The 26,332-nt window shown below is 50.5% G+C and overlaps 1 protein-coding gene across 30 annotated transcripts in view; it reads right to left on the minus strand.

Annotated features, from left to right (window-relative positions):
- The window catches only part of SSBP3 (single stranded DNA binding protein 3), a 181,222-nt gene extending 156,985 nt beyond the window's left edge, over positions 1 to 24,237 (minus strand). For 5 of the 30 annotated variants that reach the window (XM_063613170.1, XM_055234831.2, XM_055234833.2 and 2 more), the window contains exons 1-4: positions 23,123 to 23,584; positions 22,028 to 22,100; positions 21,745 to 21,806; positions 19,012 to 19,096 (exon numbers count right to left, since the gene is read on the minus strand). In XM_063613170.1, the coding sequence (XP_063469240.1) occupies positions 19,012 to 19,096; positions 21,745 to 21,806; positions 22,028 to 22,100; positions 23,123 to 23,178 (276 nt within the window). In that variant the 5' untranslated portion in view covers positions 23,179 to 23,584. Of the gene's footprint in view, positions 1 to 19,011; positions 19,097 to 21,744; positions 21,807 to 22,027; positions 22,101 to 23,122; positions 23,588 to 24,149 lie in introns of those variants that run through there. The other 25 variants (XM_055234829.2, XM_055234827.2, XM_055234824.2 and 22 more) reach the window with 11 other exon arrangements.
- Between the last annotated feature and the right edge of the window lie 2,095 nt (positions 24,238 to 26,332).

Here is a 26,332-nt window from a genome sequence, read left to right on the forward strand (position 1 = left end):
AATGAATGGAAGACTAGACAGATTAGATGAATATCTGAGAAAGACAAATATCTTTGATGACCTATCGGTGGATTTTTGGATAAAATATCTTCCTAAACTGATACTATTAGGACATTTTAGCAGAAAGTAGTTGTTTAAAGGGAGTAAGCATTTCAGGCCCTTGGAAAAGCCTGGATGGCAGGCTTAGAAATAAAGAAGTCCCAGCCGGGCACAGTGGCTCACGCCTGTAATCCCAGCACTTTGGGAGGCTGAGGCGGGTGGATCACCTGAAGTCGGGAGTTCGAGACCGGCCTGATCAACTTGGAGAAACCCCTTATCTACTAAAAATACAAAATAAGCTGGGCGTGGTGGCGCCTGACTGTAATCCCAGCTACCCAGGAGGCTAAGGCAGGAGAATCACTTGAACCCAGGAGGCGGAGGCTGCGGTGAGCCCAGATCGTGCCATTGCACTCCAGCCTGGGCAACAAGAGCAAAACTCCATGACAAAAAAAAAAAAAAAAAAAAAAAAAAGGAGGAAGGAAGGAAAAAAAGAAGGAAAGAAGGAAAGAAAGAAAAGAAAGAAGCCCCAGCTGGGCACAGTGGCTCATGCCTATAATCCCAGCACTTTGGGAGGCCACGGCGGGCAGATTGGCTGAGCTCAGGAGTTTGAGACCAGCCTGGGCAACACAGTAAAACCCCATCTCTATTAGAATACAAAAAAAAATTAGCCGGGCGTGGCGGCGTGAGCCTGTAGTCCCAGCTACTCGGGAGGCTGAGGCAGGAGAATTTCTTGAACCCGGGAGGCGGAGGTTGTAGTGAGCCAAGATCGCGCCACTGCACTCCAGCCTGGGCGACAGAGCGAGACTCTGTCTCTAAAAGGAAAAAAAAAGAAAGAAAAAAGAAATAAAGAAGTCCCTGTACTACAGCATGGCTAGACCCTCCCTGAAGAACAGATAAGAGACATTCACAATTAGAAGCAACCCTGCACGCAGAGACCACAGCTCCAAGCCCTAAGCCACCCACACTGGAATCTTGTTTATCCTTGGCTAAGCAAACGCAATTCTTCTCAGATAATGCAAAGGTCAACTGTAGACTTGTATGGCCTGATAAAATCGCCACCAACCCTGAATTACAGGGGGTTCAATAATCAAATATTTCTACACAGCTATGAGGGAGAGAGAGAAATCAGAAGCGGGCTATTTTCCATCATCCTCCGTTAACACCCCACTAAGACACAGGCTGAGTGATGGAGTTCTGGATTCCAGGATCACATCCCTGTCCACCCCACTCCCCAATCCCCTTTATAAAAAGCAAGAACCGGCCGGGCACGGTGGCTCACGCCTGTAATCTCAGCACTTTGGGAGGCCGAGGCGGGCGGATCACGAGGTCAGGAGATCAAGACCATCCTGGCTAACACAGCGAAACCCCGTCTCTACTAAAAGTACAAAAAATTTGCCGGGCGTGGTGGCAGGCGCCTGTAGTCCCAGCTACTTGGGAGGCTGAGGCAGGAGAATGGTGTGAACCCAGGAGTCGGAGCTTGCAGTGAGCAGAGATCTCGCCACTGCACTCCAGCCTGGGCAACAGCACAAGACTCCCGTCTCAAAAAAAAAAAAAAAAAAAAAAAAAGCAAGAACTGGGCAGGAGAACAGTCACGGGGCTTCTAGCCCGAGAGGCCTCAGAAGTTGTCAAAAGGCTAGGTTAACTGAACAGAGAGCATTTTCCCACACACCTCTGAGGACACTTCACATCTGAAGCTCCATCGACGTGTCAAAGACCTACTTCAGACAAGAAAGGCAACCAGCAAGGCCAGGGCTCGAACTGAGCAGACGAACTTGGACTTGTTCTAAGGGCTTTAAAAAGACTTCAGGGAGCCGTTCAAATGCACAGACTGCACAGACAGGCCCTGGGAGGTGGGCAGCCTCCTGATCCCCCCCGATCACTCTTTCAGCCAACAAATGTTGAGTGAGGATCCACCAAGCGTCAGAGCCTCAGTTTACAAGACCCACCACGGGCTCTGCCCCTAGAGGCCCAAAGATTATTAGAAGCATCTTAGAATTATGTGATGTCTAAACTGAGACATGAAAAATAAACAGGGTTCCCTGAGAAGGAAAGAATGGCAGCAAGTGCTCCAAGCTGGGAGAACAGCCTGTGCAAAGGCCCCAAGGCAGAGAACTGGCCCTTCCCTAACTACAGCCCAGGAATCTCAGGCTTCACATTCCACCCCAACAATAAAAATACACAGACATCTTTTTAATGTTAGGTCCCCAAATAATTTTTATTTCAAAACACAGAAATATTCCGTTAAGTCCCTCTAAATTTTTTTTTTCCAACATACAAGGCCCATCACCTTCTCACCTCTCCCCGTTGTCCACCTTTTCATTTCTGCAGCAGTTTTCCAAGAGCAGTAGCTTCTAATTCCTGAACAGCTCACATGGGACTCCAGTTGTGGACACACCCTGTCTCCTCTCTGGCTACTGGTGGCCCCAGCTGCCTGTCCACGTCTTCAGAGCAGGCCTGGGCAGGGACACGGAAGGACATACTTCCTAACTACAAGAAAAGACCAAACCGCGGGCCAGGAAGGAAGTAGGAAGTCATCCTGAGCACAGATCCCTAGATGAGGCCTGAGCACAGCCCCTGATGGCAGGCAGTGGGCAGTCCCTCCCCAGATGGACTAGGGAAGCTGGCACTTAGGAAGAGAAAGATCGTTTGGGGACAGGGAGCAGGATGAAACACGTCCCTGGCCCTTCTCAAGGACATGGCTTGTGCTGGGGACATATAAACACTTCTAACCTAAAAGCATTTGGTTCCCTTAGCTGTCTTTGTCCTCACCCCTGCTCCCCACCAAAAACAGACTTCAGGAAGAAAATGAATCAAGTTTTACAAGCTTCCCTATTTACCCAGGGCTACAAATCTATCAGTGGGGAAGCTTTTAAAATGTTCTCTCTCCTAGCACTGTCCCTTCCCTTCTATCTACCACTGCCCCCAACCCCAAACACACACACACACACACACACACACACACACACACACACACCCCCTCTTATGGGTTTCTTTAACCTTGGCTATGGATCCTGAGTCTGAAGGAGGAATTCCAAATTCAGAACATACCCCAGTCCACCATTCATAAATACTTCCTGCTTTTCATTCCACTCCTCTTACTTATTCGTGTTTCTAAACACGCCCCAGAATCACTCCCTAAGCACAGATACCTTCCTTTCAGCCTCTCATTCTTTCATTCCTGAAATATCTTCTAACATGCTCTGCTTCATTATCTCAAAGCGGTACTGCAGGTTGAGTACAATCCCCATTTTACAGATAAGGACACTGAGGCTCAGAGGTTAATCAACTTGCACAGGTTACACTGTGGATGGAGGCTCTTGTGGGGATTAGAACCCAGGCTGCTTAACCTTCAAAAGCTCTCGTTCTTTGTACCTTGGTTCCCCAGCACCCCATATTCATCAGACACAAAAAGTAAAATTGCTTCCTTTTTCAAAGAAAAATGACCCATTCTGGATCACCCACAGCTTTAAATACTGCATGTCGAAAGCTAAAGGCCATTTTAACTGATGCTTCAAAAAGTATCATGGAAGACTCAGCCCACAAGAAAACCATCCAGAAAGCAGAGACTGTGTGTTAACATGCGGTGTGGTTCAGTGCAGTTCTAGAGGCACAGATGTTTAGGGTGGCTCTCTCTCAAGACAGGGATGCTGCTGTCCAGTGGGCAGTCAGGGGCCTGGGGTTACAGCTTCAACCCCTCACTCCCCACAGAAGGAGGGGTTTCCTTTGTGCAAGGAAAAGCAAGGACTGGGTGGCCTTCTTCTTGCAGTAGCCCATGAGCCTATTCTTACGATTGACATCCTTCAGACAAATCTTATCCTTCAGATAAAATGCCCCATGGGCACAGCACCTTACAGAGCGGTCCACATCATAAGCTCCCAGGAGCTGGGGAGGACGGGGAGATGGGATGGTCCCTCTGGCCAATGAGGGGATCCACACTGTACTGGGGCCCATGGCTGGAAGCAGCTCAGGTGTTCTCACCCCCAGTTCCAAGGCTGCTCATATCCCATATTCCAGTGTCAGCAGGGGAAGCAACGACATAGCAACCGCCAGAAAAACAAAGTGGGAAGAAGGACTTGCCCCATCTTCAAACCCATCTACCCTAATCATGCTAAATTCTCTGGCTGGCTTCAATCCACAACCTATATACTGATACTACTTTTTTTTTTTTAAGAGATGCAGTTTCACTGTGTTGTCACAGGCAAGATCATAGCTCACTGCAGCCTCCAACTCCTGGGCTCAAGCAATCCTCCTGCCTCTGCCTCCTGAGTAGCTGGACTATAGGCGCACACCACCTCACCCAGTTGAACTGGCCCTACTTTCTGATCCCATCTTCCTCCCAAGCAAGAGGCCTCTCTCCTGTCATCCCCAGCTACTACTTAACAGGAGTGCCCTCCTTCTTGCCTGTCAGCACCCACCCCCAGTACATTCTCCCCCTGACCCTCCACACCAGGGCACCTCATTCCCCAGCTCTCAGCTTTCCTCAGGCAGTCAGCAAAACTTTTATTCCATGAGTAAGAACGTCTGTTCCATCCATCCATCTTCCTGGGATGCCAGCGTATGAGAAGACACTTGATACAACACTGGGTATGATTACTCACACGTGCTGGTGTCCCAAAGCGCCCACTGGGCTTCCTTCGCAGGGGGTTCCTCCCTGGATTGTTTACTATTGCTTATAGTTTCCAGGGCACTGGCCAGAAAAGAGCCTGAAGTTGAGAGAATCGGGGAGACCCTTAAAAAGAACTCAATGATTCGACTGCTTAAAGCTGAAATCCAACCTCTCATTGACAGCAAAAACGAAGCTGCCAAAAACCAAGCCATGCCTCTTCAAGAAAGGAAGGATTTCCAACTAACCCTTTCAACTAAATCCAACGTGGGCTCTTTGCTGAAATCCCTCCTACTCTACAGAAGGGCCTTCTCGGATTATTTTCCTTCAAAAAAACATCATTTACACATTGAGTGTCTTTACTTTCCAAACCATTCAGAATTAGGGAAAGAGGGGAAAAACACGTCTGTTTCTATTTGAAACTGTCAAAATTAGCATTCAGTAATTAAAAATCACACCCTTTCTCTTAATAACCTAACCAGCATGATACAATCAGGTTGTGCCAACTCTTTAATCTAATTGACTAATTACAGATTTTAATTTAGTCAGTTACCGAACAACTGTTGACAATTTGTTTTCATTAGGGACAGAACAGAATAAATATTTAGGCTTCCAGTCACAAAGACTCCTGCGATCGGCTCTCCACCATGACCCCAACTTCAGAGCGAGTTTCAGCTCTATCGATATCCTCAGATACAGGTACCCTTGCTGCACTCGAGTCGCTTCTTAGCGAGGCCCCGAGCCAGAACAAGCCTTCCCAAAAGTCCCTCTTAAGGCAAAAGCATTACATACAAGCAACGGCCTCCATTCCCAAAGTACAGGCAATTCCCAAATTCACACACATCACTCAAGAAGTGGCAAACACTTAAATGTTGTGAAGAAAAATAAATTCAACGCTACATGTCGCTGGCTTTTAAGCAACAAAATAAGTTAACAGTCAAAATAGGTTTATCTGCATTCATCTCACCGAGAAGCAAACTGTCACTGACATTTTTTTTTAAGACACATGTTTACAGGTTTCTACTGAAATGATCCAGTTCTTTCAAAGTGCATTTTCCCCTAAGGTCCCCATCTCCCAAAGTCATCCAAAAGTTTGTCAAAGTAGCAGCATGGCTCAAAGGTAGAGTGGGCCCCTGGGTTCAAATCCCAGCTCTACTATCTATTACTTCATAACAACGGGCTCTTGCCTTCACTTCTCTGAGCCCTGGCTTCCTCATCTGAGAAATGGGGTCATAACAGCCCCTATCTTACAGTGTGTTACAGGGATTAAATGCCATGCCCACACACAGTGCCTGGCCTGGGGTAAATGCAGTAAATGGTGGTCACTGCTGTTTCAGAAACTGCTGTTGTATCCCTCACTGTCCCCATGCTACAAATTAGGAAAGAAAGAAGACAATCATCTGTCAAAGGTTACCAAGCTATTAAGTGGGAAAGCTTGGTGGAGAAGGATGATTTCCGGACTCGCTGTCCAGTGATCCATCTGCTGCAGGTAATGCCAGCTCAGAACCGCAGGGAATATGGGACCCCTGCCTTGGGATATATCTGTAGGGAGAGGAGGCTCTGCAGATGGGAGCTGTTCACGCAGGCTCTCACACCCCCAGTGTGTCTACCCTCCAAGCTGCACTGCCCTAACAGAGAAGCCTTGCTTGCACAGCCAGGAGAGCAGGGATGGATGGGCCTAAAGAGGGCTCAGCCAACTCCAGAGAGAACTCTGCATTCTAACCTTCCTCAGTCCTGGGGGAAACATGAGGGATGTCCCTCTACAGAGGTCAACCCTGGCCACGCCAGGACAAAGTGAGAAGGCACCACTGCTAGGTGGGTCCTGCCTAAGGATTCTAACCAGGTTTCTGGAAAACTTCACTGGGGGCTCTTGAGGCATTGCTAATATTTTTTAAGTTCTAGAAGAATCGGGTCTGCCTCAATTGAAATGGAACTAAAATTTCCAATGTTTTTCTGTTGACTAGAATTCTGTTCTACCAACCTGGTGTGCTCACATTGGTTCCCCTGAGCTGATGAGAAAGTCTCATCAGCAGCTATATAGTTCTCATTTTCCACATTTCTTCATTAAAATTAATGGTGACTCAATGCATGCAATCTCTTTGTAAATAAAATATTTTCAAGCCGGGAGTCCATAGGGGGTGGTAGGAGATTTAATAAAAGGGAGCCTTTTAAGTGAAGAGATAGCAAACCTTTTTTTTTAAGTTACATAGGTCCCAAAGCCAAGATGTTTTCTTCCTGGACGAGGTCATTAAAAACCAGCCCAATCCCTCTACCCACAGAGAAGCACCGCACCAGTCAGGAACCCTACGAGCCCAGGCCAGGCTTCAGCTGGCTCATCTCCCTCAGGACCCACCTGGTCCTGCCAGCCTCAGCATCAAACCACTCCAGGCTGGGCAGGGGGTCATCAATTAATGAGACAGAAAAGATGCCAAATCTGGGCCGGGCACAGTGGCTCACACCTGTAATCCCAGCACTTTGCGAGGCCAAGGCAGGAGACTGCTTGAGGCCAGGAGTTTGAGACCAGCCTGGGCAACATGGCAAACCCTGTCTCTCCCAAAAAAAAAATAGAAAAATTAGCTGGGCATGGTGGCACATGCCATGCCTGTAGTCCCAGTTACTTGGGAAGGCTGAGGTGGGAGAATCACCTGAGCCTGGGGAAGTTGAGGCTGCAGTGGGCCGAGATCATGCTACTGCACTCCAGCCTGGGCAATACAGCCAGACCCTGTCTCAAAAAAAAAAAAAAAATTTTTTTTTTTTTTTTTAAATTAAGAAGATAAACTTATTAAGTCTACCTTGCCCATGACTGAATCCCTCTAAGTGCCTCCATTTCCTTCTCTACGAAACAGGAATAACAGAACTTAACCCACAGGGCTGTTTTGAGTATGACAATAGAAAAAACCTAAAGCACTTAACAACAGTGCCTGGCACACAGTTAGCACTCAATAACTGTTTGCTATTGTTACCAGTTCTTCCATCATGAAATGGGAGGAATACCTATCCCCTACACTGTCCAATAGGGAGATAACTAAGAATGCATTTTAAGGGTCTGAACACACAGTAAGTGCTCAATAAGCACTAGTTTGCTTTGTTAAATAGAAAACTCATTATTACTAAGCCATAATGCTGTCGTTTAGAAACTTATCCCTCACCAAGAACTCACCACCCCAACTCCCAGGGGTCAATCTCCCATGAAGACTGTCGCTCTCTAAAATCCCGGGCACCCGAGGCAAACATCCTGATTTCCTCCTAGTCTCTTCTCTTCCAGCTCCCTCTGAAGACGACGCTGCCAGCAAAATAACACCAAAGAAAGTATGTGGCGACAGTCAACTAGATTTAAGTTCATTTTCTGTAGCTTGGGGTCAGAATCGACTGAAGCACTCTGATGATCAAGTTTTCTGCAATTCCCTATTCCACGCATTAGCTCGCTGACAGAAATTCACTGCGGTATTTAAAGTGGCAGCCATCACAACTAACTCAAATTGTATTGGCTTCCCCGATGCTGAAATGCTCTGCTGAAACCATCAATTGGCCAATTCGGAGATAACGTGGTGGCTGAAATTCCCTGTCATGCTGTAAAATCCCCTTCTGAAGCGGCTCACCAGCGCGGAGATCGTGGAGAGCCCTGCCCGGAGCTGTGGGCCAGGGCCGTCGCCCGTAACACAAGCCGGCTCCGAGTGGGATCTGGCCGGCAGGCGGGCGGCGCTGCCAAGAGGAAGAGCCTCCAGAGAGAGGATAACATTTTCTACTGGAAGCCTTCTAAAAGCCGGCGAGCAAAGACCGGCAGTGCGCACACGCCCGGCACCAGGCCTGCCCACTGGGCCATCTGCCCCCTCAGCCCTGGCTGGATGGCCAAAGCCACAGGAAGCTCTCAGCCTCTCCCAAAGAAAGCTGCAAAATTCCTAAAGGATGGCACAGACACAGACACGGGCGCCAGCCTCTTAGGTGGAGGTTTTCTCAAGTCAGTGGTGGCCCCAGGCTTGCTGTGTCACCAGCCTCAGTGTCCCCATCTGGAAACTGAGCGTCTCCTTCTTCTTGCACGTCTGAAACAGCCTTCTCAAAGGGGACCACAACTCACAAAGCATTTTCACATGCTCTCACCCAACTTCGAAAAAGCTGGAGGGGCAGAAAAAAGCTGGCCACTGTTTCCTATCATTTTGCAGATACCAGACAACTTACCCAAGGCCATCTGAAAGAATCAGATCTTGTACCTTGGTCATCCAAGTCCAAATCCCATGTACGGCCCACAACACTGCATCTAACGGCAACGCCCGGCAGGCAGCGGGCGCCGGGCAATAACTGCCCACCAACCATCTGCTATTTCCATCCGGTCTGTAAAGCTACGCTCTGCCCCTCTCAGAGCTCAAAGTGCTGCAGCAGTATCCCGGAATGTGGGAGAGACCTGCTCCCCCCCACTGCCTTCTCTCTCAAACAGCCTTTTGTGACTGGGAAAGAAGGATCAGAGGAAAACCTCAGGCAGCGGCCCCAGGGAGCAGTCGTGCTTCTTAAGGTCAGAGGACTGTGAAACAGAAGTGAAATGTCAGGCGCTTCACCCAAACACACAAAGAGCAGGGGACACAAAACCTGCCCTGGAAGCTGTGCAAACAGCTGTCACCAGGAGGGGACAGGGAATTTGGGAGGCTGGGTCAACCTCGGTCAGACAGGATGCCTTACGACCTATTCTCACTACTGCCACTGCCTGAGCCCTGTTCAGACACAAGCTCCACAGGGGCAAGGGACCGCCCCCCCACCTCAATCACAGACAGGCAGGAGGAGCTGCCCCACAGCCAGGCAGCAGGGACAGGCTGCAAACTTCTCCAGCTTTGCCTAGAGAGCCACATGGACTCCGCTATTAAGAGTGTCCCTGCGCTCTCAGACCCTCTCCTCCCGCGCCCACTCCAGAGCGGTCCAGGCCGCAGCCCCACTCCCTCCAATGGGAGCTGTTGCTTACACTGCCTTCAACAAGGATCTGTTGGGACTTTCTGTGCGTTCAATGCACTAAGACTATGGCAGCAAACTACAGGGACAAAGGTACCAAGTGCCCGCCAGGCACCACTCTGAAAGCACAAGATGTGGTGGGGGGACAATTCCCCGAGAACTCTCTAAGGTATGGATCATTTCCTTCTAGTACAGATCTGGAAACTGAGGCTCAGCAATTGCTTGTCACTTGACCCAAGTCACTTAACTTGCAGGAACTAAGATTCAGTCTCAGCTGTCTCTGAGCCAGTGGCCTTCTGACTTTGCGTTCAGCCCACAAAAAAAGCAAATACTACAACACAAACCCAGGGCACACATACTTTTATATGCACACATAAATCACTGAAAACAGACATTTCCGGAAACAATACTTGTGTTTACTCTGTGTAATACGGTTGTTTCTTTTTTGGTAATTACCAGTCATGACCCACTAAGTTGGTTTCATGATGTACTAATGTGTCACAGCTCACAGTTTACAAACAATGCTGCACCATGTGCCCCTTGTCCATCTTCATTAAAACGAGTACTTAACACACTTGATGCCTGGGCAGGAATCAAATCCTTCTCACTTCTCAAGGCTCAGAGCCTTGCTCACCGACCCCAGAACGCATTCAAGACTGGCAACAGGCCCCAGGAATGGGGTGGCAGAAAGGGCAAGTAAAGTTCCTCCCCTCAAGGAGCTTTCATTCCAGAAAGGGGAAGGAAGAGACACAACCTTAACTGAAATAACTCTCCTTCCAGGCAGCTAGTAACAAACGACTAGGAGAGTTACAGAGTTAGTTCCTGGGGAAAAACCAGAAGAGGGATGTCTTCCCATAGGAGTCATCCTGGCAGGCCTGGTGGAGGCAGCCACATTCCAGGCTAGCATTGGCTCTACAGAAGAATAGTTGGCAGGGGAGGAAAAAACCCTCTCAGGTGGTACGATACCAAGCCGGAATCATGGTGAAGAGGCCAAAGTGGCTGGGGAAAGCACCTGTTCCAGATTCCTAGAAAATGAGAAGTCACTAGGAGAGGAGAAAATGGACAGTGATGGGGCAACTTCAGGCCAGGCACAGGCCAGGAGCATCTGTGTGTCCACTCTTTTCTCATCCTCACAAGCACCAGCGCTGGTTTGGAAGCTGCATATGTGACTTGCTCCTCCAATCACTGGGGCGGGGAGAACATAATGTGACTTGCCCCCACAGTCCCCCAAGGGTACCTGAAACCCAGAGATCCAGAGAGCTGATCAACAGGTGAGCTAGCCCATGATGGTTCACACTTCTCTCACACAGGCACACATCTCTCACCCCAGCGTCATTCTGCTGGCCCCTTGTTATCAATCACTGAGACCACTGCCCATCAGGAAGCCAGGACTCAGACCAGGCCGGAAGTGAGGTAAGAAAAATGACAGCACAGGCCGGGTGTAGTGGCTCACGCCTATAATCCCAGTACTTTGAGAGGCCCTGACAGTAGGATCCTTTGAAGCCAGAAATTCAAGACCAGCCTACGCAACAAAGCAAGACCACGTCTCTACAAAACATTAAAAATAAATTTAAAAAAGAAAAATGACAGCACACGTTTATGCAGAACTTGCACTGTGCCAGGCACTATTACATATGGTGTGTATGTGTGTAAATAATCTTTATGACCTTATAAAGCTATACTTTATTTTTTATTTTTTTGAGACTGAGTCTCGCTCCTATCGCCTAGGCTGGAGTGCAGTGATGTAACCTTGGCTCACCGCAACCTCCACCTCCCGGGTTCAAACTATTCTCCTGCCTCAGCCTCCAGAGTAGCTGGGACTACAGGCGCCCACCACCACATCCGGCTAATTTTTCTATTCTTAGTAACGACAGGGTTTCACCATGTTGGCCAGGCTGGTCTCTAATTCCTGACCTCAAGTATTCACCTGCCTCAGCCTCCCAAGGTGTTGGGATTACAGGCGTGAGCCACTGCGCCCAGCCTGGTATACTTTAGTAACCCCGTTTTCCACCCGGGGAAGTTGAGGCTCAGAGGTTACTTAAGGGGCCCATGTTTGCACAGCTTGTAACTGCAACAAGGCAAAGGAAAGAAAGCATCCTGGACTATGATTAGGCTTGCAGGTTTGAGTTCTACTGGAAACTTCATGCAGGGCACCTTTCCCTCTGGGCGTGTTTCTTTAGCTACTTGAAAGAACAGTAGGTGACCTCCAGTTCCATCACCTGCAATCCTGCTATTTATATCTAGGATAAATATATATTTCGTTACAACACAGGGGTGGGACTGTTTACCTCCCCCCACCGCACCCCCCCCAACTCCACACTGACTGTATCTTGGTCTCTTAGAAAAACAAGATCATTCCACACAATTCTTTCTAAGCCCACATCTCATCCTGGACTGCATCTGTCTCTTCAACTAGACAGTGAGCATAGTAGGAGCCTGGTAACCTCAAAATACAGTAGTGTCTTATTCTCCTGGTCTGGGGGCCGACTGATCAAGGCCTCAGGGTCACCCCAGGAAGTCAAAAGAAAAAGAAGCCAACGTGGCCAGAACCAGCTTCCCATGGACCTGCCATGGCTGACACTTCCCTTCTCAAGCTCACTGTCTCCTTAAGGCTCCTTTTTTTTTTTTTTATTGTATGTGGGAATCCAAAGGGATTCCCACATACAATAAAAGGCGATTCCCTCATACGATAAAAAAAATCAGGCACAGTCTGAGCACCTGCCAGGGCAGGATACATACCAAAGAGAACAGTGCAAGCCTCCTCATTTCATCCCCGTTAACAATGACAAAAGATTTCACAGCATAACCAACTTTCCCTGGACAGCTTTCCATGCCTCTCTCAAGGCCGTCCCCATGGTGGGCTGTGCCAGGACAACCCTTGAGCCTATTTTACAGTAAAGAGATGGACCTTGAGAAACGAAGGCCCCCACAGCTAACAAGGACATGAAGCTGAAATGCAAATCTAGATTCCTACTGATGCCAAGCTGCATGCCCTCTGGGCCTTACCATTTAGCCATGCAGTGGCCACACGCAGGAGTGGGACAGGACCATTCTGCCCAATACAGATAAGCGGCACAGACATCTCAGGGACGCATTTATCAGTACCAGTCTGTGACAGGACTGCCAGCTCTGCCCCTTGAGGGGGTGCAGGGGTGAGACATGACAGCAGGGACGGTCGGTGGGGGGTTTAGAATCAATCCTCCCTGGATATTAACGGATGGCTGGACTATATTACTTAACCCTCACAACCACTATGCAAAGGAATCAGCATTCCCCCATTCTACAGATGGGAAAACTGAGGCTCCCAGGCAGGAAATGAGGATCCCTGACCATTTCCAGCCAAGAAATGACAGAGTGGAGACTAGAATTCGCATGGGAGTCCAAGCCACCAGTCAGAACCCACACCCTTTAAAATCCAGAGGATTCAAAACCCAGGAAAAGAAATGCAGAACACAGACAGAAACATTGCTAAAACTCATCTTGCCAAGGCTACAAAAAACCCCATTACCAGCCAGGCACGGTGGCTCACGCCTGCAATCCCAGCACTTTGGGAGGCTGAGGCAGTCAGATCACAATGTCAGGAGTTCGAGACCAGCCTGGCCAAGATGGCGAAACCCCGTCTCTACTAAAAATACAAAAAATTAGCTGGGTGTGGTGGCACGCGCCTGTAATCCCAGCTACTCAGGAGGCTGAGGCAGGAGAATCACTTGAACCCGGGAGGCGGAGGTTGCAGTGAGCCGAGATCGCGCCATTGCACTCCAGCCTGGGCGACAGAGTGAGACTCCATCTCAGAAAAAACAAAACAAAAAAAAAACCCATTACCCCAGCGAATCAAAAACAAACAATCGTGATTGTCTATTTGCTCTAAGAGCTCCCAGCAACATGTATTAAAGAAGTTTATGTGAATCGTCTAATGCACTTGTGCCGTGGTCAGAATTATTACCAAGCTAAAAAAGATTAATTTTTCTAAATACTCTAAACCCTCAGACACTATTATAAAGGCTACAGCTAGTGTAACATTTCTGTTATCTTGGCTGACAGACCCCCAAGCACACACACCTCCCTGCCACTTCTCCCTGTTAAGGCTTAACCACACACACTCACACACAGAGGCAGGGAAGCCGTGGGAAGGGGGCCAGGCACCCTTGACTGGGGTTCCCCACTCGAGACCCTGCCTCCCTCACAAAATAGAGACGACCTAAGGAACTGTGGGGAGAGCTGGGTGTCTCCCAGCTCCCTCTGAGTGCTGTCTGGCACAGAGCTAACTCTTGGTCCAAGTTTGCAAATGCTTAGCTAACAAAGATGGCATTATGCGAAAGGCTGGTGCACACTGCTGGTCCGGGAGTTCAAATGAAGTGACCACTGCCAAAAACTTTGTTTGGGTCCCCACCACTCCCCCCGCCCCACCTCCTGCCTTGAAATAAAGGGCAAGGATTTGCAATTTGGGGTCTTGCCGCCACTCGAAACCCATTAAGGTGGCTGCACTGCTAGGGTTCTGGCAAAATGCAACTCCAGTTTCTCATTTAATGTTTAATTAGCTACCGATGGAGGAGTCTGGCAGCCTCTGGGGTTAAGAGGAATTGCAGAAAACAGGACTAGAGCTTAAAGAGGGGCTGCAACCCAAAGCCTATGCTCCAAGGGGAATGGGGGAGAAGGGAAAAAAAAGTGTGTGTGTTTTGTGTTTTTAATCTGCCACACAAGGGTGCCAAGGGTCAGAGCCAAAGGCAACGCCGTGAACTTGCCAGGACCTCTGGGCAGATAGCTAGCCTGGCTTATCACAGGGCAGCACACTCCCCCAGCTCTTTGCAGCCCAGCTGCAGGCCTTCTCCACCTGTTCCAGCCTGCACTGCCACCCTCTCGTCCCCCTCCCCCGAAAGGGTTCTGGCAGGCATGGACACTCCCTGCCTGGCAGGAACCTCAGCTCAGCACATCCAAGGAGAGCCCTCTCAAATATCACTTTGCTATTTCAAACCCACCAAGGACGCTGGACCCCTGCCACACAGCCACAAATACCTCAGCGCCTGCCCACGCCCACGACTCTGGGGCACTTTCCTACTTTAACCAACCCTCCTCAAGGCAAAGTCTCCCCTCTGCTGAGGCAGGAGTCAGCAGTGTCTTGCTGGGGTGGGAGAACAGAGTCTTGCTGGGGTGGGAGGACAGGGCCAGGGAGCCAGCCTCACTGAGGTGAAGCACACAACAGCCAAGATGAAAGGGAACTCAGGTCTTCAGAGGAAGGAAACTGAGGCAAGCAAGGAAAATTCATCAAGGTCATGGAACTCCATGTCCATTTCACTCCCAAAGTTCTTCACTGGGAATCAGAGGGGCCTGGGGTTGGAGCAGCTGTCCATGAACCTCCTGAAACCATGCACAAAGTCCCCTTTATGAGGGCTTTCTGGAAATACTGTCCATAGCTTTTATCATATTTTCCCTGCCAGAGGTTAAGAGCCGCTGCACCACAACAAACCCCCTTCCCAGAGTTCAGGTCTCGCCTCTGCCAGCGACTCCGCAATTCACCTCGCAGGGGCTTCCGTTCAATTCTGTTAAGTTCATTTCTTCAGTGAACATGTCGGGGGGCACCAACCAGCATACCCGGTGCCAGGTATGCTTCAGGTCAACTGCAAATACCTCCCCTCTGTTTTGCAGGGATTCTCTATCAAATAAGTGTCAATAAAAGCTGAGAGGCAGAACTAGAAAGATGGAGGATTTCTAGTCTCAGCTCTGCCAACACCTGGCTGCCTGCCCTTGGACAAGCCACCTAAACTCTAGGGTTCCGTTTCCTCATCTGTAAAATGGGAGTGAGATTTTATAACAAAACCCAACCGACACGGCAGCTGCAAAGCCCAGCCACAATCACACACATGAAAACATGTTATAAAAAAGTACAGCAGGTATGTGTGGTGTAAGAATCCATCGCTATTCTCTAGTCTCTTTGGCTCAAAGGCCACTCATTTCTTGGCCTTCCAAATTCCACTCATTTCTTGACACCAAAAGGAAAACACAAAATTAGCTACCACATGGAGAAAAAGGATTGCTTGTTGTTTGAGAAGGCACCAAAGACACTTGCCTGCAGGTCCACCCTGGAGAAAGTCAAAGCGGAGAAGGTGGCCAGGACACCACTGGGCGCACAGTAAGAGACACTCATGCAGCTGAAAGTGTCCACTCTACAAAAGGTCAGGACCCAGACAACAGTGTCTAAGAGAACCCAAAGAGATGCCCCAGTGGGATCCCATGGGCTTTTGTCAACACTCTGAGATGCACCGCTCTGGCCTGAGGGTAACAGCAAGGAAATTACAATGGGACCGTGACCCTCCTCCCATGACCCGGGGGACCTCTTCTGATTTAATGCAAACCAATTTATCAGAAAAGCCCACTCCAGACATGAGTTCCCCCAATGCTCCCGTTGCCTCTGTGAGCACTTCCTACCCACCGAAGACGGGTCTGGTATCTGGGCTGCACAAACTCCCCACACCCTGAGAATCTCTGGATCTCCTTGATAGAAAACAGAAGGTCAGTCAACAGACACTTATTTACACTCTATTTGATTTTCTAAAAAGGAGTTAAGGCAACTAGTTAATTGACTTCAAAATCACCTTGTTCAAGAGCACCCGCAACAATTATGTCTCTAAAAGAACACCAGCCAAGGCTCACTGACCCCAAGTGACTTGCTCATTCTTACCTAACTCCTTCATACAATCAGCACGTGTGCCTGCTACATGGAAGGTACTGTGGGAGCTACAGAGATGAATAGTTCACGGTCTCAACCATGGAAAAAATTAATAGGCTGTCGCCAGAAAGACAACCCTAAGTGAGAAGTTAGGTGGAATAGTACCGACAAATGGTACTTGCCATGGGCCTGCAGGGCCAAGCCATGGGTGTTAGAAACACCCATTCCAGAGTCAGTCATGACTCCATGTGTGTGCATTCTAACTACCACTTCCCAGCTGCGAATTAACCGCTGTGTGCCTCAGCTGCTTCATCTGCAAAATGGAGTGAACGACAAGCCTTCTTTCATCGGGTCTCTGGCAGGGTATGAGGGACCGAACCCACAGCAGTTAGCAGAGTGGCCTGGCACATGGAAAGCTGCCAACAGAGGCTTTGTATAGGTGGTTTTTATAGATATGGAGATGAAGTGGTGATCAGAGAATGCAGAAAACTATCTTATAATTCCTCCAAGAAGGAGGTCTTAAAAGATGAATAGGATCTGAATGGGTAAGAGAGGCATGCATTCCAGGCAAGAGAAAGGAGTCAGCAAGAAGCTACTGCAATCATTCTAGCCAGAAAGAATGAAGGTTAACTAGACTGTAGCCACAAGAAGGGAGAGACTAGATGAAGACTTGAGAAAGACAAAGAGAAAAGTGGGTTCCTTTTCCTAATTTTCTCAAGTTCTTCTTAGTTTTCCACTTGTTTCTCTGCTGTCACCCCTCCAACTCAATGCTACCCCTTAACTCCTTCATAATCCCCATTCATCACTCCATCCCTCCTCCCACATGCTCTGACTCTCAGGCCACATGATACCAGGTAGAGCCCAATTCAGGAAAAAAGGTTTTTACACCCCACACATATGAAGTGTAGGCCTCAATGAGGGTGACCTCATCTCTTAGTAGCATCTTCTAAATGTCAACGCCAACCTCAGTGATCTCTATACAATTCTACTGCCATTCCTCAGCAAATTACTGAAAGCAAACCCATGTGCAAACTTTCACGGCCGCCATATTGTTTCAAGATGGGAGACTACACCACAAGTTGCCAAAGACTCAAATTTATAGAGCACCGAACTTGGTTAAAATCATTAACTTCTCTGAAAGGTACAGGCAAAAAAATTGCATAGATATACTACATCAAGAGACTGAAACAGACATACCCACCCATCCCCAGATTCTAAAATGAAACTATTTGCATAGTAGTCAAAAACTAGCAACAGTGCTGGCTGTTCACAGGTTTAGGAAAAAAACCATGCAGAGATTTCTACTAGGTAGAAAGGTCAAATTCACCAACTATTTTTATATGACTGTGTACCTCTTAGCCTCCCTGAACATCCAGGTCAGGAAACCTTATCATCACCATGAGATTTTCCCAGAAGAACCACATCATAAGTGAACCGGTGACCTCTCCCTTTCATGACCATGTAAGTTTACCAGACCAGAAGTACCATTCATCAGCTTCTCTTTTTCAGCCCTGAAGAGGGCACAAGAACTGCTCAATTTCCTCAGCGTTACATTCCAAGAACATTAACTTTTCATTCACAACAAAATTGCATCACATTGAACATTCTCAAAACCAGTGGGCCACCACCTGAGTCTCTAACTCCTCATATTACAGGAGAAATTTTCACCATGAAGACATTGGTGATCATGGGATTTGGCCACTTGTGAAACAACCAGATGGGTCTGGTCTCCTAGCCAATTTCCACCTCCACATGCAGGGAACTCAAATGGCTGGGCCAAGCAGGTAGGACCCAACGACATTCAGCAAACCAACTCCCAAGGACCCATGGTTTCCCAGGACCATTCCTACCCACTGCACGCAGAAGAGCAAGACCATTAGATCACCTGCTATATGGACATGCTTAACTGTCTACAGGACTAGCAAGGAGAACTAAACAGAGGTTTTGGAAGACCTTCAGCCACATCCTCTTCCATCTCCCCAAGACAGATCCTAACCCATTTCATCAGATCATCAAGTGTGACTCCAACCCAGGTTTGAAACCCATGTTTGTTTGTTTTTCCTGAAGGGGACTGCTATGGGAGATGAATAGATGGCAGACAACTCTCTCGTAATTTCATAAATCTTAAGAAACTCATCCAGGTAGAAAGTGAGTAACAGGGTAGAAAGAACTACAATCTGATGATGTTAACTATCTTCACAAGAATATTTTGGCCACAAGATTATGAACTAGCTGAGGATCTCAGAGTACGAATCGTCCTAGCAGATACAGTATGAGCCCACCCACACCAAATACACCCCCCCCCCCGCCCATAATTTGAAAGATCGCTCTCTGGAAAGTAGAGCAAGAGAGTCCATTCCACCAAATTCTCACTCAACTCCAAAATACAAGTTTCCTATTGGCTTTTGTTTGTTACAATTTCTTCTTAAACCAACACTAAAGAGTCTTAGTCCCCTCTCAGCTAACTGTCCACTCTTAACGTAAGTCTCACATAGTTCTGAGTCCTGTACAACACCATTTAATTCTCCGGATAGATATCGACACCATTTTGCACAATTACAACATTATGAAACACCGTTCACCAAGTTAGAACACTGCTGGAGAAGGGTACCATTGGGAGGGCTGCAGAGAGGTGGGCAGGGGAACAGAAAGAAAGGCAAGGAGCAAATAAAGACCACTGCAAACTGGCTGTGTATTTGCTTTTCATACTAGAGAAGTTAGAGCTATCCAACCCTGTAATTATTGCTAGGATTAAAAATGTGTTACTCACATAATCATGAAAGGCTTTTGCTTCACTTGAATGTTCACAAGTGTCTCTCCTTTCAGGAGCTGCACAGTAAAGGTCCCAAAATACACTGCAAGGAGGAAAATAAAATAAGGTCAGGTTACTAATTATTACTTGTGTATACAACGGCAAGTGCACAATGCATGGCGCTAACAGTACTAGGTCTCCCAAAGGCTCAATCCCACCTTATCAGCTCTCACTGGGCAAACAGCCTAGAAAACAAAACACGTCCAACTTCTTCTGGCAGGCCAGCCATTAGTAATGGCAGTAACAGTTCTTATATATCAAATACCTACTTCGTGCCGGATGCCTCACACCCGTATTACTTGTGTCTACCATATACTGTAAGGTAGGCAATTTCCTCTCCACTTTACACAGGGGGCAACTGAAGCTCAAAGGGGTTAGCAGAACCTACTCATGGATGCCCTAGGAGGACGAACGCAAATGTGGACGAGAATCCATACTGTTCTCATCTGTTTCCTTTTTACCACCCAAACCAAAATGGCTGCATATCCTAAAAAAGGTTCAAGTGCCAAAGTCAGAACACAACTATGATTCATATATGCAGCAATTTGGGAGACTCTGGCAATAGGAACTTCACAGGTTCTCAATCCCAGAGCCCACACCTCCACCCTTCCCACCTCACCCCACTCCCACCCAAGCCCTCCCTCAAGGAATTCTAATGCAAGAACCACTCCTCCCTCCATGCACCAAAAAACACAAATCAGTTAGGCAAAGGACAGGTCATGGACAACCAAGTATCCAGTCCTTTCACATTGCAGCAGAGGGCCCTCTTCACAGAAGCACCTGTCAGCAAAGGGAAAGAAGAAAACAGGCCTAGAAATGCCTGCCTCACCCCCAACTAAAGATTTTGTATGGTCACTCCAACATTCTGTATTAAAACGAGAACAGACATACAAGTCCTATGTCAACCAAGAAAGCCCTATTCAAACACGGAATTGTCACTGACATTAACAAGGGACCTAGGAAACTCTCCAAATCAGGAGCCCGAGGTCCAGGGACAGAACAAGCTGAAAGGGTAAAGTGGGCCCCAAAACCAAAGTCTGACTCCTGGTCCAATGCTCTTGTCCTCGTCACGAACAGCCAGCTCTGCAAGTCATCAGACAAGCATCTCACTCAAGGTGTGAATAATGCAGCCTGCCCCTCACCGGACAAGCTCCACTGCTTCCTCTCGCTCGAGAGTGTCTGGGTCATTTGCTCAGTGTTAAATCGCACAAACCAACTTCTACCAAACAGTACCACAGCCACTCGAAGCCACCACCACCCGGGCCTAACACAACAGACTCTACGTTCCTGCGGCTGAGACAAGGAAGGAGAAGTTTCAGGAGATTCTGGATATAACAGGAAAATCAGGACTTCTTCTAGCTGCAGAGGGGGGCTAGAGAACATTCCTTTCTGTCTTCTGGAACCGTACACATCTGATTACCTCCTCCACACGTTAAAGGTTTCTAACACTACAAATTCCCCGGCCCCTTCACTCATAAGCCTAAGTAACCTTCAATCATAAACCTAAGTTTCTACAAGATCCAACCCGATCAGAGCCGCCAACCCCATCCACACACTCCCTCCAAAAACAGCCACAGAAAGCCTATCACCCACTCCTACAGGTGGAATCCTTCCGCCACACAAATGCCTCCAAGACCCGCAGTTCCGAGGTTGGCAGAAGTAATTAAAAACTCATTTTCTCTGCACAAGTTAGAACAGACACTTCATCCTCCTGCTGTTCTAAGAGACTTAAAACAGTAACCTGAGCTGGCAGGTAAACCCGCTAAGATCCCAACGACAGCAGACAGGACACACCGACAGCAGACAGGACACACCGTTTTGCTGAACTTCATCAAAATATCAAAAGCCACTCTGCTTTCTTTTCTTTTTCAAAAGGATGTCAAAGACTCCACCAGTCAGTCCCACAAAACACCCGGGTCATATACTTAGGGCAACTGGCTCCGGCTGACCCTAAGCTCCCTCTTGGCTGTCGTATACCCAACACAGAGACCAGACCTGCGGTGGCCCCACACCCAAAGGACACAGAGGCCTGGTTAGAGAGTCACAGAGAGTGGGAGCCCCTAACTGCAGACACTGTGAGGTCAACTCTGACCAGTTAAGGTTCTGCGTAAAACAACACTTTGTGGTTTTAGTGGGGGAGGGGGGGCGGGGAGCTCCCAGAGGAAAGGAAGGACCAGTCAGTCTGAATCAGTATCTTTAAAGGAAGTGGCAACCCTTTCTTGCTTTTTCTCAGGGTGCCTGGAAAAAGCCCCGGTAAATGTCCTCTCTTAAGTTTGTGAGTTCCGAGGAGAAAAAGGAAGGGACAGGCTAGTTGTAAAACAGACCTGGTATCCCCTCCACGCCGCCCCACCCCCACTCCTCTAATTAAAGCAACATGCAGAATTGACAAAAATCATCCAACGTTTTTTCAAACTCCCTGCCTAGAGCCCCGGAATGAGATGTAAAAGGAAGGAGTTTCTACCCCAACACCACAGACAGTTTTGTCGTTTTTCCCCCAGAACTTTAGGTAACATCCTCTTCTGCCCTTTTCCTCCTTGGCCAGCTGGGCCGGAGTGCCTCGAGGTGCCCCGCTCTGTGCAACGCGGAGGGCCACAGGGCGGAGGGCCTGCTCCAGGCCTCCCTTCTTTGTTCACTTGGACCCAGGGCTCAGAACAAAACAAACACACATGCAAAACTATCACACAAACTTACCACCACCACGAGTGCAAAAACCCAGGCGGTTCTCCCAACGTGATGTTTTTTTCCCATCGAATCTGGAAAGATAAGAGCAGAGGCAGCTTAAGAGGAGCAGAGACGGGGCGGGCTGGGGGCTTCTCAGAGCTAAAAGGCTGGGAAGACCAACTAACAATAAATGCCAAAAGGTGATAAAAATTCAAAATGGTGGCCACAGTGGCTGCTCCCGAAAACAAAGGCTCTAAGAATAGTGGGGAGGGGGGGTGTCAAGAAACTGGATGCTGGGGGGAGTCCCACTCACCTCCGATAAGAAGGTCTGTGCAGATTTCTGTGCTCCTACGTGCAGTAAATATTCGTAGACGTATAAAGCTAACCTGGAAAGTGGGCAGGGGGCAGAGAGAGAAAGGAAAAGGCGTCAGATCCCACCGGCGCTCTCCAGGACCTTGCCGGCACGCTTCGAGCCCTGTCTGCGCCGTCCCATTGTGGCCCCGACCGGAGGTAAGCAGCTAGCTCACCCCAAACAGGGCCGCCAGGTGCGAACAGTTAGGGGGTGGGGACCAGGGATCGCGTTACCTCAAGCAGTGAGGGATGGAGAGCAGCCCCCAAACTTGAACTTGCAAGTGGCGTCGCGGGCAAACCCACCTAGGTTCCTCAAACTCGCGAGGCACTCGACCCCACAGCCACCTTGCCTTTCCCGACCCATTCCTTGCTACGCTCTCGCCAGCTTTGCAGGTCCGAGGAGACTCGACCCTGGACGCCGGGTGCTTGGCGCGCTCTGGAGAGGGCAGCAAAGCGCCACCCTCGTCACCTCCCCCCAAACAACTGTGCCCCCAGCCTGGGGCCAACCCGGCGCCACCGTCGCTGCCCAGCCCGGCGTCCGAGGACGCGGAGCCGGTGACGAAGCCGAGAGCAGGGAAGGGAGAGCGCTCCCGGCCGAACAAAGCCCCCGGCACGCACTCCTCACGCCGCGGGCGGACAATAGGAGGCTTCGGGGCTGCAGAAGCCACGCGCCCCCTGCCCGCGCCCGGTGGGCAAAGTGCGGCCACCGCGGCGAGCGCCCGGCTGGGGAGAGCGTTCAAGCTCGCTGGCGGGACCTCGCCCACCACTCACCGCGGGCCCCCGCGCCCGGCCCGCGCCACGGCCACCAAGTACCCCCTCCGGCGGCTCCCCCCGCGGCCCCTTCCCCGATCGCTCAACCTCCGCCGGCTCCCAACAATGGGCTCTCCCACGCCGCCCGCCGCGGCCTCGGGGAAGGGGCCAGGCAGGCGGCGCCTGGACCCGGGGACCTGAGGGCGCAGCAGCCTCCGGCCCCCGCCCGCCCGCCCGCCCACCTGCCTCCCACCGCCCGCCCGCAGCCCGGCGGCGGCGCGGCCGCCACTTGCAAAATAGGGCTTACTTTTCCCGAGCCTGCCCGTCCGAGGGCACCGCCGAGCCTTTGCCTTTGGCAAACATGGTTTACAGGGAAGAGGGCGCCGAGCCTCGCCGCCGCCGCCGCCGCCGCCGCTACCGCTCCGGCTCTCCCGAGCTGCCCCTCGCTCCCGGCCCCCTCCCCGGCGCTCGCTCGCTCTCTCGCTCGCTGGCGCTCTCCTCGCCGCGCTCCCCTCCCTCCCCCCCAGGCGCTGGCTCCGCGCTCTTTCCAGCTGTCAAAGCGTCAACCCCGGCCGCGGCCCCATCGCCCTGGAACTCCTTCCGCGCCGGCTCGGCCTGGGGTGCCGCCGCCGCCGCCGCCTGCACGGCCGCCCGCTCTCCGCTCGCTCGCGCGCCCGCCTGGCTCCGCCTGCGCCGCCCTCTGCGCCTCCAGCACCGCTGTCGCCGCCGCCGCCGCTGGTCTACTTGGAGCTCAACCGAACGTGGCTACCCGGGCGAGGGAGCGCGGCGGGCGGCAACGTCCCGCGATGGATGGTCGCCTCGGCCAATCGGCGCACGCGGGGGCGGGCCCAGGCCGGCAGAGTGGGACGCCCTGACAGCGCCGGCCGCGGCAGTCCCCGCTGCAGCCGCCTCCGCGGAGCCGCTGCCTGCTCCTGCGGGCGAACTGGGGGCGTTCGGGGGCGCGAGCCTCTCTTTCTGTCCCCGGGGCGGGGGGCGACGTGGATCGGGCTGGGGGCACCCTGGTTTCCTCGCCCCAGCGAAAAAGGGGATCTGACCGGCGCTCCCCGCGGCGGGGACCACTAGGGGCTGGGGGGCGCTGCGGCAGCGTCCGATGGGAGGGGGCGCAGACCCCCAAGCGGTCGCCGCTCGCTCCCTCCCGCCACGTCCCTCTCCCTTATCTGCCCCTCAGCTCCCCCCCGCCCCCCGCCGCGGCCCGCGCCAGCCCAGCCCTTATCTCGCCCTCCCCTCTCGGTTGTCCTCCCCCTCGGCTCCGACCCCGACCCCCTCCCCAGACTCCAGCCCGGCCCCCAACCCGCCCCGCCCTCGGGCCTCACTCTCGCCCGGTCTGGCTTCCAAGCGCCGGGCCCGGGGCTCCACGCTGAGAGCTGGGCGGCTCGAGCCGGCGCCGAGGCGCGCGGCTGCTCCTTTACTAGATCATTAAAATACTTTGGAAAACCCCAAAGTGGAGCCGCGCGAAAATGGCCCTTGGCGTGCTTTGGGGAGCCGGGGGGGCTGGGGACAGGGGACTTGAACTAAGACGAGGGAGAGTGATTTCTCCCAAATTTCCAACGTTTGCCAGTCCTGGCAAGTTAGCCCCTCGGCTTCTCCACGGGAAAGGGTGCCACTCGGGGATGGGGGGCGTCACCTGGGCGGCCCGCGACGCGGAGTGCGCGCCACAGAAATCTGCAAACTTCAAATAAATGGAGCTAAATTGGGGAGTTGGGGGACGAGAGTCAGGCGTAGGGGGAGGGGAAGCTTCCATTGTCAGTGACCCAGGTGTACAATGGGAAATTGAGGGGGGGGCTGGCAGAGTGACCCAGCTATTTGCTGCTGACTCCTTTCTGCCCACGCCGAGAACCCAGAAGACACACTGCGTGCCCCTCATTAGAGACTCTTAAGACCAGATACCGGCGAAATAGGGGAAGGCTCCCCCATTTTCAGACTGTTTTTAGAGAGCGGATCTCTTTAAATGTGTTAAAACACTGTCGGCACTGTCCCTTTAAAAGAGTCAAGCAGAAAAAGCTGTGTAAGCGCTGATTGGCTGCCTGTTTGGATACATCTTTAGGGGAGCCTTGAAACTGTTAGCCTAGGTTGATTTTTTTTTTTTTTTTTTTTAACTGCGCTGTTCCAATAAACAAGTAACGCCCCTCCCCCTAACATGCCTCGCACCAAACAATTAAAGGATAGGTCAGTGTCCTGGGGAAAACACGTTTCAAGTAGAAAAACTCAGAACTAGATTTCAACAAAATAAACAATAATTCCCTACCATTAAAGTTTGCTTATTTTAATCTGTAGAAGAGAGAAAAGGGGCTTTTAAAAGAAATGCCCCGCAGCAAAAGGATCTGCATTGGTTCAGGAAGGAGACTCTGGGTGCATTTTTGGAATAATATTCTGCTCAATGTAACAACCTCCCTAAATTAGAGTACAGCCAGGCCCTGCGGACACCTCTGGACTCACTCTGCTGCCTTCCAGGACCCAGCGTTCACAGGGGAAAGGGGCAGAAAAAAGGAACGCTGAGACCTAGTTTATGGGCGTCTGTGCGCTAGTCCCTATTTTAAAGGTTGTTTCGTGAATGAGGGAAGCATGGAGGTTGGGAGTTGGAATACAAGGATAGGGGAGAGAAGGAAATAATTACAGTTATTTTTTCCCCTAGGCGGTTTAATTTAATAGGGCTAACTTAAGGTACCTTAGAGCCCACACTAATTAAATTGGCCTGCTCATACCCTTCCCCTGGACTTCCTTCTATTTTGATTGGGCTAGGAATGGCCAGGAATGGCTTGTCAACAGACTGACTCACAAGAAGCCTGACTCATCTTGTGTCTGCAAGGCCCACAAATTAGGAGTATGGGTTTGGTCCTGGCTAAAAAAAAGAAGACACTGCCCTTCTCCGGCCCTACTATGACCCAGGACTCTACCAGATTGGCCATGCCCCTATCAACTTCGTGGCGGCAACACAAGCATGTCTATTTGAGCATCAGTTTCTTCATCTGTCAAATGGCAAAGGGAGGTTAGAAGATCTACAGTATCTCTTGATAATCTGATGTGCTACAATGTTAAGATTTCCCTTCTATATTTTTCTCTCCCCACCACCACCCTGGAAAAAGGACTAGCACCTCCTTTCCAAACATGTGGCAAGAAGAGAGGGGTAGCGTTCAGAGATCCCGTGCCAGGCACTCTGTGGTCAGCCCTTTGCTGGAACTTGACAAAACGAAGCTGCACAACGGTTGGTAGATTCCTTGTTGGAGCTAAAAGAGATGGTGAGAGGACCCAGGCAGAGAGAGCAGGGAGAATGTCTTAGCCACCCCTCACCCCTGCTGGCTAGAAGATTGCTGAGGGGTTCCCTGGAAGCAGGACCCCTCAGCAGCCCTAAGTAGGTATGTGGCTGCTGGCACAATTATCCAAAATGTGGTCAGATCAGAAGCAAGTCCAAACACCCATGAACAGCATTCAAGGCCCCAGTCTACCTTTCCCCTCTGGATCCCCCCAGGCCACATCTTTGGGCCTGAAGTCTGTCTTC

The sequence above is a fragment of the Symphalangus syndactylus genome, chromosome 19, assembly GCF_028878055.3.
Source record: "Symphalangus syndactylus isolate Jambi chromosome 19, NHGRI_mSymSyn1-v2.1_pri, whole genome shotgun sequence".
Taxonomy (NCBI): domain Eukaryota; kingdom Metazoa; phylum Chordata; class Mammalia; order Primates; family Hylobatidae; genus Symphalangus; species Symphalangus syndactylus.